We start from the raw sequence: 15,230 nt of genomic DNA, 5'->3' as shown, positions 1-15,230 counted from the left end.
TTGTTGTTATTCTTTATTGATCTCGACAGAACAAAGATTGTTCTCTCAGTTACACAACTGCGCCAACAGGTGGCAGTATAGACCTGAATATAACTGACAACAATACAATTCTGCGTAGGGCACCCATTTGACCAGCAGCGGCCCTGTTAAAATAAATTGCAGGGATTTTTCAATATTTACTCAATTCAGATATTTGAATACTTAATTTAATTTATTCATCATAGAAAAATCATTCTAAAAGTTTAAATATAATTGGTAGGAGTGACAGCAATATAATAACACTAATGAAAAAGTAAGGCATATACATTATATTTGCTAATTTATTGTGCAATGTCTTTAATGTCTTTAATTCCACGGGGAAGTTGTGGCCTAATGGTTAGAGGGTTGGACTCCCAATCGAAGGGTTGTGAGTTCTAGTCTCGGGCCGGACGGTATTGTGGGTGGGGAGTGCATGAACAGCTCTCTCTCCACCTTCAATACCACGACTTAGGTGCCCTTGAGCAAGGCACTGAACCCCCAACTGCACTGAACCCCCAACTGCTCCCCGGGCGCCGCAGCATAAATGGCTGCCCACTGCTCACAGTGTGTGTGTGTGTGTGTGTGTGTGTGTGTGTGTGTGTGTGTGCATTTCGGATGGGTTAAATGCAGAGCACAAATTCTGAGTATGGGTCACCATACTTGGCTGAATGTCACTTCACAGAAATGTCACTTCACAGAAAGTGTTTACATTCAGAGTTTTTATTTGGTTTGCTTCTGAGGACTGGCTTCTTCCACAATAAGAATCCAGCATACACTGAAACCACTTTTACGGCACTTAACAAAGTAGCGCATACGGCACAGACATTAAAAAGCTTATCCAGCACTCTTTCACAAAGTTTTTTATCGTATTAAACCCATACAGAAACGTACATGAAACCAGGCACAGAATTAGAAATAAAAACATTCACTTATATAGAAATGGATAAAAAAAAAAAAAGATATTTACAGTTGGGAACCGTGCACTTCATATTACAAATGCTTTATCACCTAAACAAATCTTTGTGGCTGTGAACACAAACCAATATGAATTATACAATCTGATCGATACCTTTGATAGATATTCATTCCAAAATATAAACATCAATATTTGTTGAACAATTTCCCAAAATGATAAGCATCAGTTGATGTACAGTAGATATATTTGGCAGTGAATAAAGTTATTGTTTCTTTAGAATCTGTCAAGCTTCTGTCCAAGCATAGTGTAAGACTTGAAGAACCTCAGACACTTCGATCTTCTGGGATACGGCATACAGGCATCCGTTTTGACATCTCGCTGAGAGAAGATGCGAGAAGAGCTCCTTTCTCACTTATCCTTTTCATCCACTTCCTTCCCGTCCTTCCCTCACTCAGAATGGTCAAGAGCATAAGATAATGTTCTACATGAATGCAAGTGATATTCACAGTCATGTTTGGTGTCATTTGAATTGCCTCCATGCAACTGGTACAATGGTCTCAATTTTACAAGTAGACTCGAATACTATAGAGGGTGTGCTGTTTCCCAGTGTCTTTCAAGCTAATTAACATCTGTCCCGAATATGTGTACATTCTCCATGTCTAGGCCTTAATAAATGCAAATTCCAATCCTCCCTGTTTCCATCTTTAGGATGTTTGTCTTGGTCTGAGTGCTTAAGGAAAGGAGGATCAGGGTGCCTGTGTAGCCAGATTGACCCATAGTGTAGAGCAGGGCTATTCAAATCTTGTCCTGGAGGGCCAGTGCGGTGCAGAGTTTGGCTCCAACCCTAGTCAAACACACCTGAGCATGCTAATCAATGTTTTTGGGATCATTAGAAAATCACAGGCAGGTGACTTTGATCAGGGTTGGAGCCAAACTCTGCACTGCATTGGCCCTCCAGGGCAAGATTTAATAACCCTGGTGTAGATGGTATCCACACACTCCATACTATGTATTTTTCTTAAGTCAGGTATGCATCCTTTACTTTAGATTCACCTTTGAGGATTTGATGTCTTGTAATGATTTGTTTTGATATCTCCGAATTGACAATGTGACTGGCATAAAACATATTTACCTGATTGATAATAAATTGTTACATTCGATTTTAATCTGATTTGCTTTAAATGATAAATGTCCATAACACGGCAAATCTGCACACAGGTTAGTAAAATAATAAAATGCATCTTACGTTGAGGAGAGGGGCACACCAACTGATGTGTTAGAGCTCAGACTAACACACTGGCATTAGTCATGTTTTCTTAGACTGTAGAAGCTGATAATGGGTTTTCTGTTTAGAGCAACAGTGTTGTTGTTGACCAGTCTAAATAGGGGTGAGCCTCAACTTTTGATTATTCAGACAAAGCAAAAGGACAAACTTCTTACATACTGTGTTTAGTTTTTTTTACTTGCACGTAGTGTAGCAGACCGTACAGTTCTATTTATTTATTGTTATCTGGTGTCTTAAAGAGCCTCTAACACTATTTTGTTACTTTGTACCACTGGTGCATACAATGACAATAAAGATTCATTCATTCATTCTTTTACGTGTGTTCAGCTGTATGGGGACTAAGTGATATAATGTGTGATCAAAGTAGGTACAGGAATATTCTAATATTCTAGAACATTAGTCAGTCGACTCTGTCTAATGACCAAGACTGATGAATTTGTGAGTTGTGAGACTCGGAAGTGTTATAGCAATCCGAATTAATGTACAATAAGATTAAAGAGTTAAATAGAATAATCAGATGTCTAAATGATGCTATGGACAATCAATAATAATTGGCATTCTAACCTAAATCCAAGGTCATAATACAATGGAGTCAGATTAGAATTTACTTTAAATGTAATTACTTTGCACATTAAATAGACTGAACACACTGTAAACCTTCAACCACCGTTGGATACTTTCGTTGGGCCAGTTGGGTGGACCTTTTGACAGTAAATTTATTGATGCGGTCCTGTGTTTGAATGTGTAGTGCTGTTCTAAAACCTGCCCGATCATTGACTGACTGTGAATTTCACTACATGATTTACTGGAAGGCAATCGTTGTCATTACTGTTTTTTGTTCCATATACAGATTTTACACTGGAAATAATAGATGAAAAAGCAGAAGACGGTGCTCTCGTGCAAATCTTGCATGCAAAAGCTTCAAAGACAATAACATTTCTTATTTGAAATATGCATGCATTTAACATTTGTATTTAAACACAGTTTTGAACTGGAGCTCTCTAATGAACTGCCTTTGAAGTGAATTTCAGATTTTTCAATAAAGCTGTATATTTGATCTTTTATATTGGCCTTAAAGTCACCATGAAATCAAAATGGACAATTCTTATTTTTTTATGGAATCTCACAGTATTTAATTTAAATACATTTTCCATGCACATACTTTTATTTTTTTTAAATGTTATGTGCCATCGTAATTCTTCATCAAAAACATGAATGTCCCCTCACAATAGCATCCTTCTGTAAGCTCTGGCTGGGCAGTAATCCAGCAACCTGCCACTTGTATGATATCACTCAATTAGCAAACAACAACGATCCAATAAATTCCAGATGGGCAAAATCATGTGCAGTTGTACGTTGTTTTTTCTTTTTCAATTGAGAACCTGTCACAATAGGGAAGAAAATATGATCACAATTTCTGTTTCATGATGACTTTAGGGATGCTGAGAACAAGAGCTAGAGAGATTTTGTAATATGGAATCAAACCACAGGAGTGATGAGGGACACACAGTCTCTAGAGGGTAGAAGATTTCTTGTAGGGAACTCACATATTTTCCACATAAGCGCTGCTCCAAACTTTTACCTTCCTAAAGACCCAGACTGACTGGCTCCTTGGTTGGCCTACAGTGTCTTATCTGGTTTCTGCTGCTGTGGAAGGCTTCTGTGGAGCTCGGGATACACCAGGAAGCCAGTGAAAGTGATATACTTGGCGTGATTACTGTAAGCGCCAAATCCATCCCTCTGGTGGCTGTAGAGCCAGACAGTATCTCCAGCCTGCAGTGACAACATCAGACTCTGGCTCTGCAGGGCCTTCTCAGTGTCGCTGTCATCGTAGATCATGGTCTGTACCTCCAAATGGTTTTTCATCAGCTTCACCGATAGGGTCTTATGGGGCAGCTTGCCAGCATTGAAGGAGAAGTAATAGGCTCCGGCTACTCTGCATTTGAATATACCAGAGCTCAAGTTGAAATCGTTGCCGATGTTGACAAACTCTGTGTCAAAGATGATGGGCTGGTGCTCAGGGTATCCTTGATCTACTCCCACAATACTTTGAGTGCGACCCACTGAGAATGCTGACCGCTGGTAGTCGTCTTCCTCCTCTCCATCTCTCTCGTCCTCTTCTTTTATCTGTTCATCCCGTCTCTCTTCTTTCATACTCACAGCAGTGTCTTTGGTAACTGTATTTTCATATTCAGACAATGAGTCATCGCTGGTTTTCGGTGGTTGATGGTCACTGTCATGATCTTTGCGTGTGGGTTCTTGGTAGCCATATACATCGGGGTAGATCAGGTAACCATTAAAGGTGGTGTAATGACCCGTGTTGCTGTAGATAGCGTAGCGAGGATCTCCATGAAGACGGAGCCAAACAGTGTCTCCAAAATCAAGTTGCAGCATGGCACTCTGGCTCTGTACCTTCCTCTCCTCTCCTGCGTTCTCGTCATAGACAATCGCCTGAACCTCATTGCGGTTCTTCATCAGCATGACCGACAGGTCTCGACGCGGGAACTTCCCCACCGTGAAAGAGAAATAGTATGCACCTGGAATCCTGCAGCGAAATAAGCCAGCCTTCGGATCAAAATCAGCACCGATGTTGACATACACCTTGTCGAAGGTGACGACCATCTTTGGCCCTCCCTCCATGCTGCTGGTACGTGCCACAGAGAATGCGGACCGCAGCTCCACAGCGTCAGACATACGGGCAAATGCCCAAGCGGTGGTCACACAACACAGCACACACAGCAGCGGGAGCCTGGTACCAGGCAGCATTTTAACTGCAGAGGGAATAAAGAATAATAGAACAACTCTGTTAATTATCTTCAACAAAGCCGTGACCAAAAACAAAAACTGTTTAACAATCTCATTTAAAACAGTTAAGTTTGTAAATGATAGCTGCTGCTCATTACCAAAACATCAGCTCCAAAAAAAAGAGCAATCACTATGCATACAAGTGATAGCGGGAAGGGGGATCAAAACAGAACAGATCAGTGCCTTTAGCAGATACAGCAGGAAGGGAGCTGTATTATCAGACCCTCTCTCTTTTCCTCTGAGATAAGCGGTAATAGGACACACACTGGATCAACACATCACAGCAGAACACTGGAGGTGACAGAACACCGACTGAAATTTCAGATCAGTTCTGAACAGTTTCAAGGGGGGCCCGAAAATGCAACCCCCCCCCCCCCCTTATGTTTGTGTATGTATGTGTGTGTGTGTGTGTGTGTGTGTATCTAATATAATAGCAACCAATACAAAAAGATTACAAAAACAAAATGGTATTAAAATTCATTTCTGAAGCATTTTTATTTAAATCAAGAGAGATACTGCAAAGTGATCCCATTTATTGTGATTCATCAAATGATTCATATTAAAATGGTTGTATAATGATTGTTATAGATTTGCACATCAACTGCAAATGAGCTTAGGCTGCATACAATACCTCTTATTGTGACAGATATCGTCAGCGCTCCATCTGCTGATCTATGCCCCATAGGAGTGTGTGCCTACGTGGAGAGTAGTGTACATGGGATATTGCAGGACACCTGAGAATTGTGTCTATACAATGCTGTCAAATATCCTTCATAAATTGTCTCTAAAAACCAGATCAGCAAATGGAGCAACACATCATCTTTGCCTGTTTTACTAGACCTTCGCCCACACTACTGGAACAACCGTCCCACACAATCTGCAATGCTACTGTATGTTTCCAAATTTTTCGGACTTTAACATCCTCAAGATACAGATTATACTGTTGATGGTGTCTACTGCATGAATTAAGATATTAAACCTTCAGCTTATGTTTCATTTAATGATGGATGGAGCTCATCCTCCCTTTGCAACATAAAAATGAAAAGAGAATAAATTGCAAAGAGGTTTTTGCTCTTAATCATATCTCCTGAGATGCCAGAGAAGTTGAACTTCTGTTTCATCGATCGGGTGAAACAATGAGTTAAGCTACGTGTTCTGTTTGGTACTTGAACACTTTAAGAAATATTTATGTGAAACGAGTAAATCAGCATGTGTAGGTGGTTATTTAGCTGACCTAAAAAACAATTATCTTGCCCATAAGAAGTGTATTTTATTTTAAGAAATATTAGATTTTATGGCAGAGTCTTAACTCTGATAAAGAATATCTCTTTGGATTTAAGACTTTAGCCTTTGCAACTTTACAGATGGTCTTCATGCACCAAGAGCTTGTTACCCTCCAAAGAGAAAGGAAAAATTGAAATCGCAACATAAGACCCCTTTAACATTTAATGTTTGACTGAGTGTTTACAGGATATTAAAATGTGCTGGTGGGTTAAGTAACAACAACAAAATAACAGTTTCCTCCTGTTGTTTGATCTCTATTTTTAACTGAGCAATGCTTTCATGCCCTAACAATCTGCACTGGGGAGGGAAACATCAATATTTGTCAATGCCTTTCTTGTGTTCTCAGCTACACAGATTTCCTCACCGAATGCTGAACTGCGACATCCTTTGAAAACATACAGAGTAAACCTTTCAGCTCAGTGAAGCAAAAACACAAAATTTCTATATGCAAGACCTGAGATCAAAAATGCCTTACATGCATTTAAATTAATTTATATTTTGCCCTTGTTTGCTTATGTACATGACTGTTTGTATAAAAACAACTTTGCCATATTCTTCATCTTCAATTTTCCACACCACAATCTGTCAAGAATCTTACCAGCAAACATACACTCATTCACATCCTTCTCTCTCTGAGGCAGAAATCTCCAATCTCATCCTTTCTAATCAATCATCATACTACCCTTACCAAAAAGTAGTATACTTTAAGTTTATTTTATTAAGTATACTTTATTTAGCAAGTATACAAATATCAGTGTTTTAATAGTATAATTGTAAGTGTACTGTTTCAATATTCCTTGGGACTAAATTGGCCCACTTTCTAGTATGTAAAAGTATACGTTTAAGTGTACTTTAAGTATAACAATAGCAAACTTTGAGTACACAACTAGTTTACCTTTATGTTTGCAGTTTGTACTGCAATTATACTAAAAGTGAACTTATAGGTATACATTGGTATATATTGTATTATATATTGATTTGTATATATTTTTTATATGAATATCTGAACATATAAAACATCCAAAGAAAGAACAGGGTATCTGCTTGTAAACAAAAACATTTTATTCTAGCTTCATGTATTCTTTTTTAAACACTTTAATGTGGGTAAGTTTCATAAAAAAATAAAGAAATAACATTTTGAATGAAAAGCTGAAAATAGACAATGATTTGAATTCAGAATGATAATCATTATGTAGATGGAGTAGATCAACACCCCAAAGCTTGACTGTAATTATTACCTCTTCATTGGTCGACATTTTATTCCATAACGTTATAGGTTTGATGCTGTTTTATGTCAGATGATCGTGTTAAATAGTATCTGTTGTTGTTTTTTCTTCTTCACTCATGTTTTTTGTGGGGAAATTCTGTACAGAAGATGTGTACTAGCGCCCTCTACAGTATAACGATGAAAACTTCTAGGAGCACAAGTACTGTATGGTTTAAATATATTTAGACTTTTTGTAAGTATAAGTCAAGTATACTTAAATGTAATTTTGAGTGGGAAGTAAGAAGTACATAAAAAGTAAACTAAAAGCATAGTTTCCTATTTTTAGTTTAAAAGAAGTATACTAATATTTGAATAAACTTCTTTTTCGTAAGGGTACTTGTCCACTCGATCCTATTCCATCTCATCTCCTTTAAGCCATTTTTCCTGCAGTTGTACCTACATTCACTCACATCATTAACTCATCCCTACACAGTGTTGTTTTTCCCTAAGCGTTTAGGCAGGCTTGTATAACCCCTCTACTTAAGAAACTCATCCTTAACACATCTCTTTTAGATAACTACAGACCGGTTTCTCTTCTTCCTTTCATTGCAAAAACACTTGAACGAACTGTGCTCAACCAAGTCTCTGCCTTTCTCACACAGAACAACCTCCTCGACAACAACCAGTCTGGTTTCAGAAGTGGACATTTAACCTAGACTGCCTTGCTCTGAGTTGTTAAAGCCCTAAGACTGGCAAGAGTGTATTCCAAATCTTCTATACCTATTTTTACTGGATATATCCGGTGCTTTTGACACGGTTAACCACCAGATCCTCCTGTCAACACAATTGGCAAAAGGGCATCTCAGGAACTGCACTCCAGTGGTTTGAGTCTTATAGATAGGTCCTTCAAGGTATCTTGGAGAGGTGAGGTGTCCAAGACGCAGCATCTAACTACTGGGGTTCCTCAGGGCTCAGTTCTTGGACCACTTCTTTTCTCTTTCTACATGGCATCACTAGGTTCTGTCATTCAGAAACATGGCTTTTCATATCACTGCTATGCTGATGACACTCTATTCTACCTCTCATTCCTGCAGATTTTCTTTATTCAACACCAATAAGATCAGGCCCTTTTTAACACAAGCATGAATTGTGTTACTCTCAATGATGGTGGTAGATGATAACTCGGGGAGAAGAATTGTTGAATTAAGTCGTTATTTTTTAAAGTCGTTATAGTTTTCTTTGCACACAAACACTATTCTTGTAGTTTTGTAAACTTATGGTTGAACCACTTTTGTCACATGGACCATTTTAACATTTCTGTGCCTTGACTGTGGTAGTTGCCTTGCTCTCTACGGAGGGTCAGAGAGCTTATCATAATTATCAAATTATCAAAAATATCTTAACTTGTGTTCTGAAGATGAACCAAGGTCTTATGGGTTTGGATGACATGAGGGTGATTAATGACAGAATTTTTGGGTGAACTACCCCTTTAAGCAAACTGAGACTTGCATATAATGGCTCTTTTGTTGATTTTGTTTGCTTTCATTGTCCTCATTTGTAAGTTGCTTTGGATAAAAGCGTCTGCTAAATGACTAAATGTAAATGTAATAGTTGGATATACATCATAATAGAGTATACAGTAAGAATTGTTCCTTCATGTAAACTTTAAGCTATGTAAAACACATTAAGTGACTAAGTGTAAATACCCCCTTACATCACCGAAATTGTGATATAGTAACAATAGACAATCAGACACCACTGGACGCTTCTCCGTGGACTGATACTAGGTGGCCTTTAGCATTCACAAAGCTTTTGCTGTGAGATGCAATACATTATTGACACTCCTTCTTGTGGATATAATCACTTTTAATCACATGAAACACTAACAATCATCAACAGGAGCACTAAAGTGATCTAAAGCAAAATGTGATTGCAGGTAAAGAGTGGACACAATTGGCCTCAGCGAAACTCCACTCAGCACATGAGGAGCAGTGTCTGTGACATGGCTGTGGTGTTTAATGAGGGTCTGTGGAGTGTTGGCATACACTGAAGAGTTCAGTGCCTGTAAGTGTATGCTCCGGGGCCTAGTTATCTTCTCTCTCTTTCTCTCTCTCTTTCCCTAACAGCCTTTGGTACCACACTCTGATACTGTCACTTCCATTCAACCATTCAGCAACACACACACACACACACCCTCTATTCTGGCTGCATACTCTAAATCTCAAAAACACAAAGGCAAAATACAGCAGTCTTTACTTCTATTACCAGAAGAGTAGGATATAGTTGCTGGAGTTCAGTAGAAAAAAAAAAAAAAGATAAGTTGTATTAATCAACGACAGAAGTAGTACAGGAGGAAGATGAAAGACAAGTGAGACATTTAAGTATTGGGACAATGACAGTCACCACTCTCTGTGTGTAACAAGGGCTTGAACCCGACAGCTGGCATCTCGGGAAACTCCTAGCGACAGACAGAATCAGTCATTCTGCACATTTCATTAGACTACTAAGTGGTTGTAAATTGAGCTACTATCAATTTGAATATTTTTTTTTGCGTCAATATGTCACTCTGTAATCTGCTGCAGTCAGACTGAATAAAGTTAGGTACTGGCACAGCTCTTTGGCTGCCCTGTACAGTATTTGTGCGTGTGTAATCTGTAATCTGTCATCTGTGATATGGGTAATGACCCAGCGTACAGATAATGAAAACCAATAAAAACACAACTCCTCTCCTGTTAGACTACAGCTAAATATGTGATGCACAGCCTACTGTGAAAATAAACATATATAATAATACCTCACTCAGACTCATCCTATTTAATTATCTCACTGTCCCTGATAACAACTCAAACAAATACACCATTCTACACGTGAAAAGGTTACAGATATTTACAGTAATTGTATAGAGCCAAGAAATTAGTCTGAAACTTTGCTATAAATACATATACTGTATACATAAGGAATTGTGTAATAAAAACAGTGTTATGTGCCCTTGCCATAGAATTCACTCTCCGCGCATCCAATTAAACATGCCGGGGATATGAATCAAAGCTAATGAACACATTTCATTTACACTGATCTTTGCAAAATAAAACATCTTTGACTAGAACAGCATGTGCTTTAGTGTTTGATTTTTGCCTTGGAAACGTGTAATACCCTTCCTCTATCTTAACCTACATGCTAACATCTATAAATAGGGACATGGACATTTATTGGGAAGCCAGATAGTCATTTCATACAATTTTAATGAGTTTATCTGTATAAATATTCAGTTTCCTATTCCACACGCACATGTATGGTGAAGCTGAATGGGTTTTAGTGTCTTCGGGGAAATCTCCCTGGCAGTGCAGATACGTATCAGATCACTATCAGCAACAAAGAGCCTCTCTGTTTCTCTCCCTCGCTCACACTGTCCCGAGGTGATGTAGATATGAGCGTGGAGAGCGTACAACCTGGCTTTGTCAGTATCAACCCCACATGTGGTGTTTTCAAAGCGTTCAGCCAAAGGTTTACCTCTGTTGCTGCTCTGCTCTCTGCTATGTTCAACAATAGCAGCATCAGCATCAGAGAGAACCGTAGAGCATCATCAGAAAAGTAGATCAATTCCCCTCATCTCATATGGTCATCAAATGACAGTAACACATCAGGACAACTGCAGCACAGAGAGGTATAAGACGAATTGTACAAGTTTTCTCCTCTGATAGAGTGTTTACACCAGTCAGATAAGAGGAATACAAAAGTGGCTGGGTGTGCGATCGCCACTGCATCACAAGATCGAGAGAGATAAAGAGAAATCACATCATAATGCTGTTGTTCTTACCTGTGTGGTCAGAGCTGCAGGAAGCTGTCTTGAAGTTCTCTCAGAGGACTGAATGAAGAAATGTCTCTTTCTCTTTTTCTTTTTCTCCCCCCTTATTTTTTTCTTCTCTCTCTTGCTTCCTCTGTGTGTCGGCTCTCAACCTGCTGCTGATGTCTGGTGCAGCACACACCCACACATTCATGCGTGCACACTCTCACTCTCTCTCACTCTCACTCACACACACACACACAAACCAATACAGTCATTGGAGGATTTAAGAGCAATCGGGGAGCTGCAAGCTGATTGGGGGACTCTGGAGCATAACAAACAGCCATTCTGGAAGGACTATCAATAGGGAGACACCAGGGGCTGTTGCCTGTTGTCCATAAGCAAACATCTGTTTAAGAGCAAGCCAAACTGGACATGGTGATCTCTTATGATCTTATTTTGTGAATATGCATGTGTTTATGTGCACTTCATATGAAAACGGCTTTATTCATTATTCCTATATATGCAAGTGTATTTTCTCACAAGACCCAAGTGCAATGGCAGACTGTAACACACACAGGTTTTAGTTTTGCCACAACAATTGTGGTAATTTCACACCTCTGCACATAATCATAGTCATTACTCAGAGTCCCAGAGGAGAGACATTTTTTGTTAGTTATTCCACTTTACATTGTTCGTATACATTTTATATATGTATTTTTTTATGGGGAAGTCATGGCCTAGTGGTTAGAGTTTGATTCCTAACCCTAGGGTTGTGGCTTTGAGTCTCGGGCTGGCAATTCCATGACTTAGGTGCCCTTGAGCAAGTTATATATATATATATATAACACAAATGACCATTTTGTTTTGCACTGTGTCTGTATATCTCTCTATCTGGCTCTCTCTCTGCAGGAACAATATGGGCCGGGTCTATCTTCCTGTTCCCAGCCGTTCCCTCCACCCCATCCTAATCATTCTGGCATTGAGCAGATTAATCTGTTTCATAACACTCATTCTGGCCCTCTCTTATTATTTGTCACGATGAATGCTTGTATCTAGTCTCTTGAAGATAAGCACTTGGGACAATAAAAGCTATATTTATATGGCGTTATTACACGGAAGGGTCTTCTTGCGTAATTGATTTGAAGATGTTCATTCAGATGTGAAACTGAATCATCCCATTTTAAAGTGCAAAAGGCTGCTGTATGACTTTCACACGGGTCATGAGGAGAGATGAGCTTTCTCTCTCTCCTCCTGTGAGTCACTGCTGCTTGAAATGAGCATCTGAGGAAAACAGGTTGCTCACCCCCTCCTCAAGTGGACTCAGCCATGAAAACTAAACTCATGGTTACTGAAATGCTATTATGATGAAAGACTCCTTTCTAAACTTCAGTCGCAGCCACTTTCTTTCCTCAGACATCGAGGCTGCGTGATCTGAGCTCTTAATTGAGCCATTCCCCTGGAACAGGTGTTTATAGAGCGATATCATTCTAGCTGTTGAAATAATAGTTTATTCATCCCGATCCAACTTGATCATGACTGTCATCATGATTCATATTATCCTATTAATACATATCTGTTGGTCAAATGCAAACTGATGTTTACAATGCATCTCTGAAGCTTTTTAATAAGCATTGATACTTCTTAAGAGCCTGACATCTTAGATGCCATGCTTTGAGGGTGTGAAAAAGCGGAATGGTGGTCATTTTCAGATTCAACATTTCTTCTAAACACAAACTCTTATGCCCAAATTTTGGAATGTAGGTCTTGAAAGAGGTAATCAGAAAGGAAAGGTAAAAAGTATTTAGCTTGCAGTCCATAAAGTAGGCATTTGACTACTTCAAGTTAAATATGAAGGTAGATTTGGGTGGTGCGAGGATGTGGAAGAATTGTCACAGGAGTGATGTAAGCAGCCACTAAAATGTGCTTGTCTTAACATTTACATTAACCTGTTAAATGTCACCCCGTCCCGAATACGGGACGCCTACGTTGACTATACTATATTACAATCAAATTTAATCTAATCTTGACAAACTATATATCGTTGGAAAGGTCTAAGACTCCCAAATATATATTATACCAATATGTTTTGTTAAAAATTATGTAGGAAAAGTTATAGATCAATTTATGACAAGAGTGCACCCTCAAAAATCTACATTACAAAAGGAGCTTTGACCTTTGTTTAAAAAAAAGACTTCCTCTTTGCCTTTTTCTCTATCAAATTTTAGAAATCATCAGAAGTTATATATCACTTGAAAACATAAGATCTTCAAAACCCATTTTAAAATCAGACATTGCATTACTATTTTCAGTCATGAATTATAAAAATTTAGGTTTGTATCATGCACATTCATGTCTATCTTCAAAAACGTGAGTGACAGTTAACAGGTTAAAGAATGGAAAAAAGATTTTGTCCAACACAGTGCATGAGTTGTTTTTCACAACATTACATTTAAGTAATACCCAATAAAGATGATTCTCTCATATTTCTGTTTTTTTTTTTTTTACCTTTATGCCTTCCCAAATAAGTATGACTTTCTTTATTCAGATGAATACAAAGAAATATTGTTAACCTCTCTTTGAGTCCATATAATGCAAGTGGATAGTTACCAAACAGTTGACTCTAAAAAACACGAAAAGCAATCACAATGGTAATCAATGTTTTCTTAATACTTTCAACCATTGCTTCTGGCCTACTTTCATACACAAGTTCATAAGTTTTTGCTTGATGTAAACATCAGCATGTTGTAAAGCTTGTGTGAGAAGTGACAGTACTCTGTGCTTCACCATCACTTCTTGTGTAAGCTTCACAACCTGTAAACTTATGCAGCACTTAAAGGGTTAGTTCACCCAAAAAATTAAAATTAGCCCATGAATTACTCACCCTAAAGTCATTGTAGGTGTATATGACTTTCTTCTTTCAGAAGAATCCAGTCAGTTATATTTAAAATTGTCATTGATCTTTCAAATTGTTTCATGCCACTCAGTCCAAAAGAAGTGAAATAAAAAAGTGCCCACCCATAATAAAAAGTAAACAAAGGTATCCTGTAGCGAATCGATGCATTTTTGTAACAAAAATATCCATATTCAAAATCTAATAATCACTTCAATGTAGCTTGCATCAACACTTGTACATGGAACATGAACAACACTAAGCACAAGCTACATTAAACTGATTATTATTTTAAATACATTTCTTTTTCTTTAAAAAAAAAACTGTATAGATTTGCTACAGGATGACTTTGTTCACCCCCTGGAGCCGTGTGAAGCACTTTTTTATATTTAGGATGGGTGATTTTTATTTCTCTTCTTTTGGACTGATGCACTGCAACACCCACTGAGTGCCATTAAACATCTTGAAAGATCAAAGAAGATTGTTTGGAGAACTCCAACTGGCTACGTCTGTAAGAAGAAAGTCATATACACCTAGGATGACTTGAATATGAGCTATTTATGGGCTAATTTTCTTGATCATGAATGCATGTATGACAGTGAGCAGAAACTGATGGTTTATAGTGTTAAAAGTTAATAATATCAGTATTTTTCTCACACATCTGTTGTTTTACTCCAGATGACAGTGAATCTTTCACTGAGGTCATATGGTGTACCACTATGGTCACTCTGTGTTGTATATGAAGCATCAGCTTTTGGGTTATTGTCCACTTGCATTATTTTAGACTCACAGAGAGGGATTATTTTCTAAAAATCTTAATTTGTGAGAAAGCCATATACATCTGTGACACCATGAAGGTGAGTAAATGATGAGAGTATTTTCATTTTGGGTGGAGAATTTTTCTGTTTTTAAATAAAAAATTACAAAATGATAATGACTTGTAACAAAAATCAATAGCATGACTTCCTAATTGTCACTAGAAAAAATACTTTGCCAAACAAAAACAAAAAATCTAGGATCTATGAACCACCTTTTGGT

The 15,230-nt window shown here is 38.1% G+C and overlaps 1 protein-coding gene across 1 annotated transcript; it reads right to left on the bottom strand.

Annotated features, from left to right (window-relative positions):
* Window positions 1-3,386: 3,386 nt before the first annotated feature.
* On the bottom strand, window positions 3,387-11,552 carry LOC113051403 (complement C1q tumor necrosis factor-related protein 4-like). The gene is made up of 2 exons (XM_026215125.1): window positions 11,333-11,552; window positions 3,387-4,990 (listed from the first exon to the last, which is right to left on the bottom strand). Exon 2 carries the CDS (start codon window positions 4,983-4,985, stop codon window positions 3,840-3,842), a length of 1,146 nt encoding a protein of 381 aa, XP_026070910.1. The 5' UTR covers window positions 4,986-4,990; window positions 11,333-11,552; the 3' UTR covers window positions 3,387-3,839.
* Window positions 11,553-15,230: the final 3,678 nt, after the last annotated feature.

This window comes from Carassius auratus, chromosome 32 (genome assembly GCF_003368295.1).
Source record: "Carassius auratus strain Wakin chromosome 32, ASM336829v1, whole genome shotgun sequence".
Taxonomy (NCBI): domain Eukaryota; kingdom Metazoa; phylum Chordata; class Actinopteri; order Cypriniformes; family Cyprinidae; genus Carassius; species Carassius auratus.
Note: the sequence above shows the minus strand (reverse complement) of the source record. Positions and strands in the feature narration are given on the sequence as shown.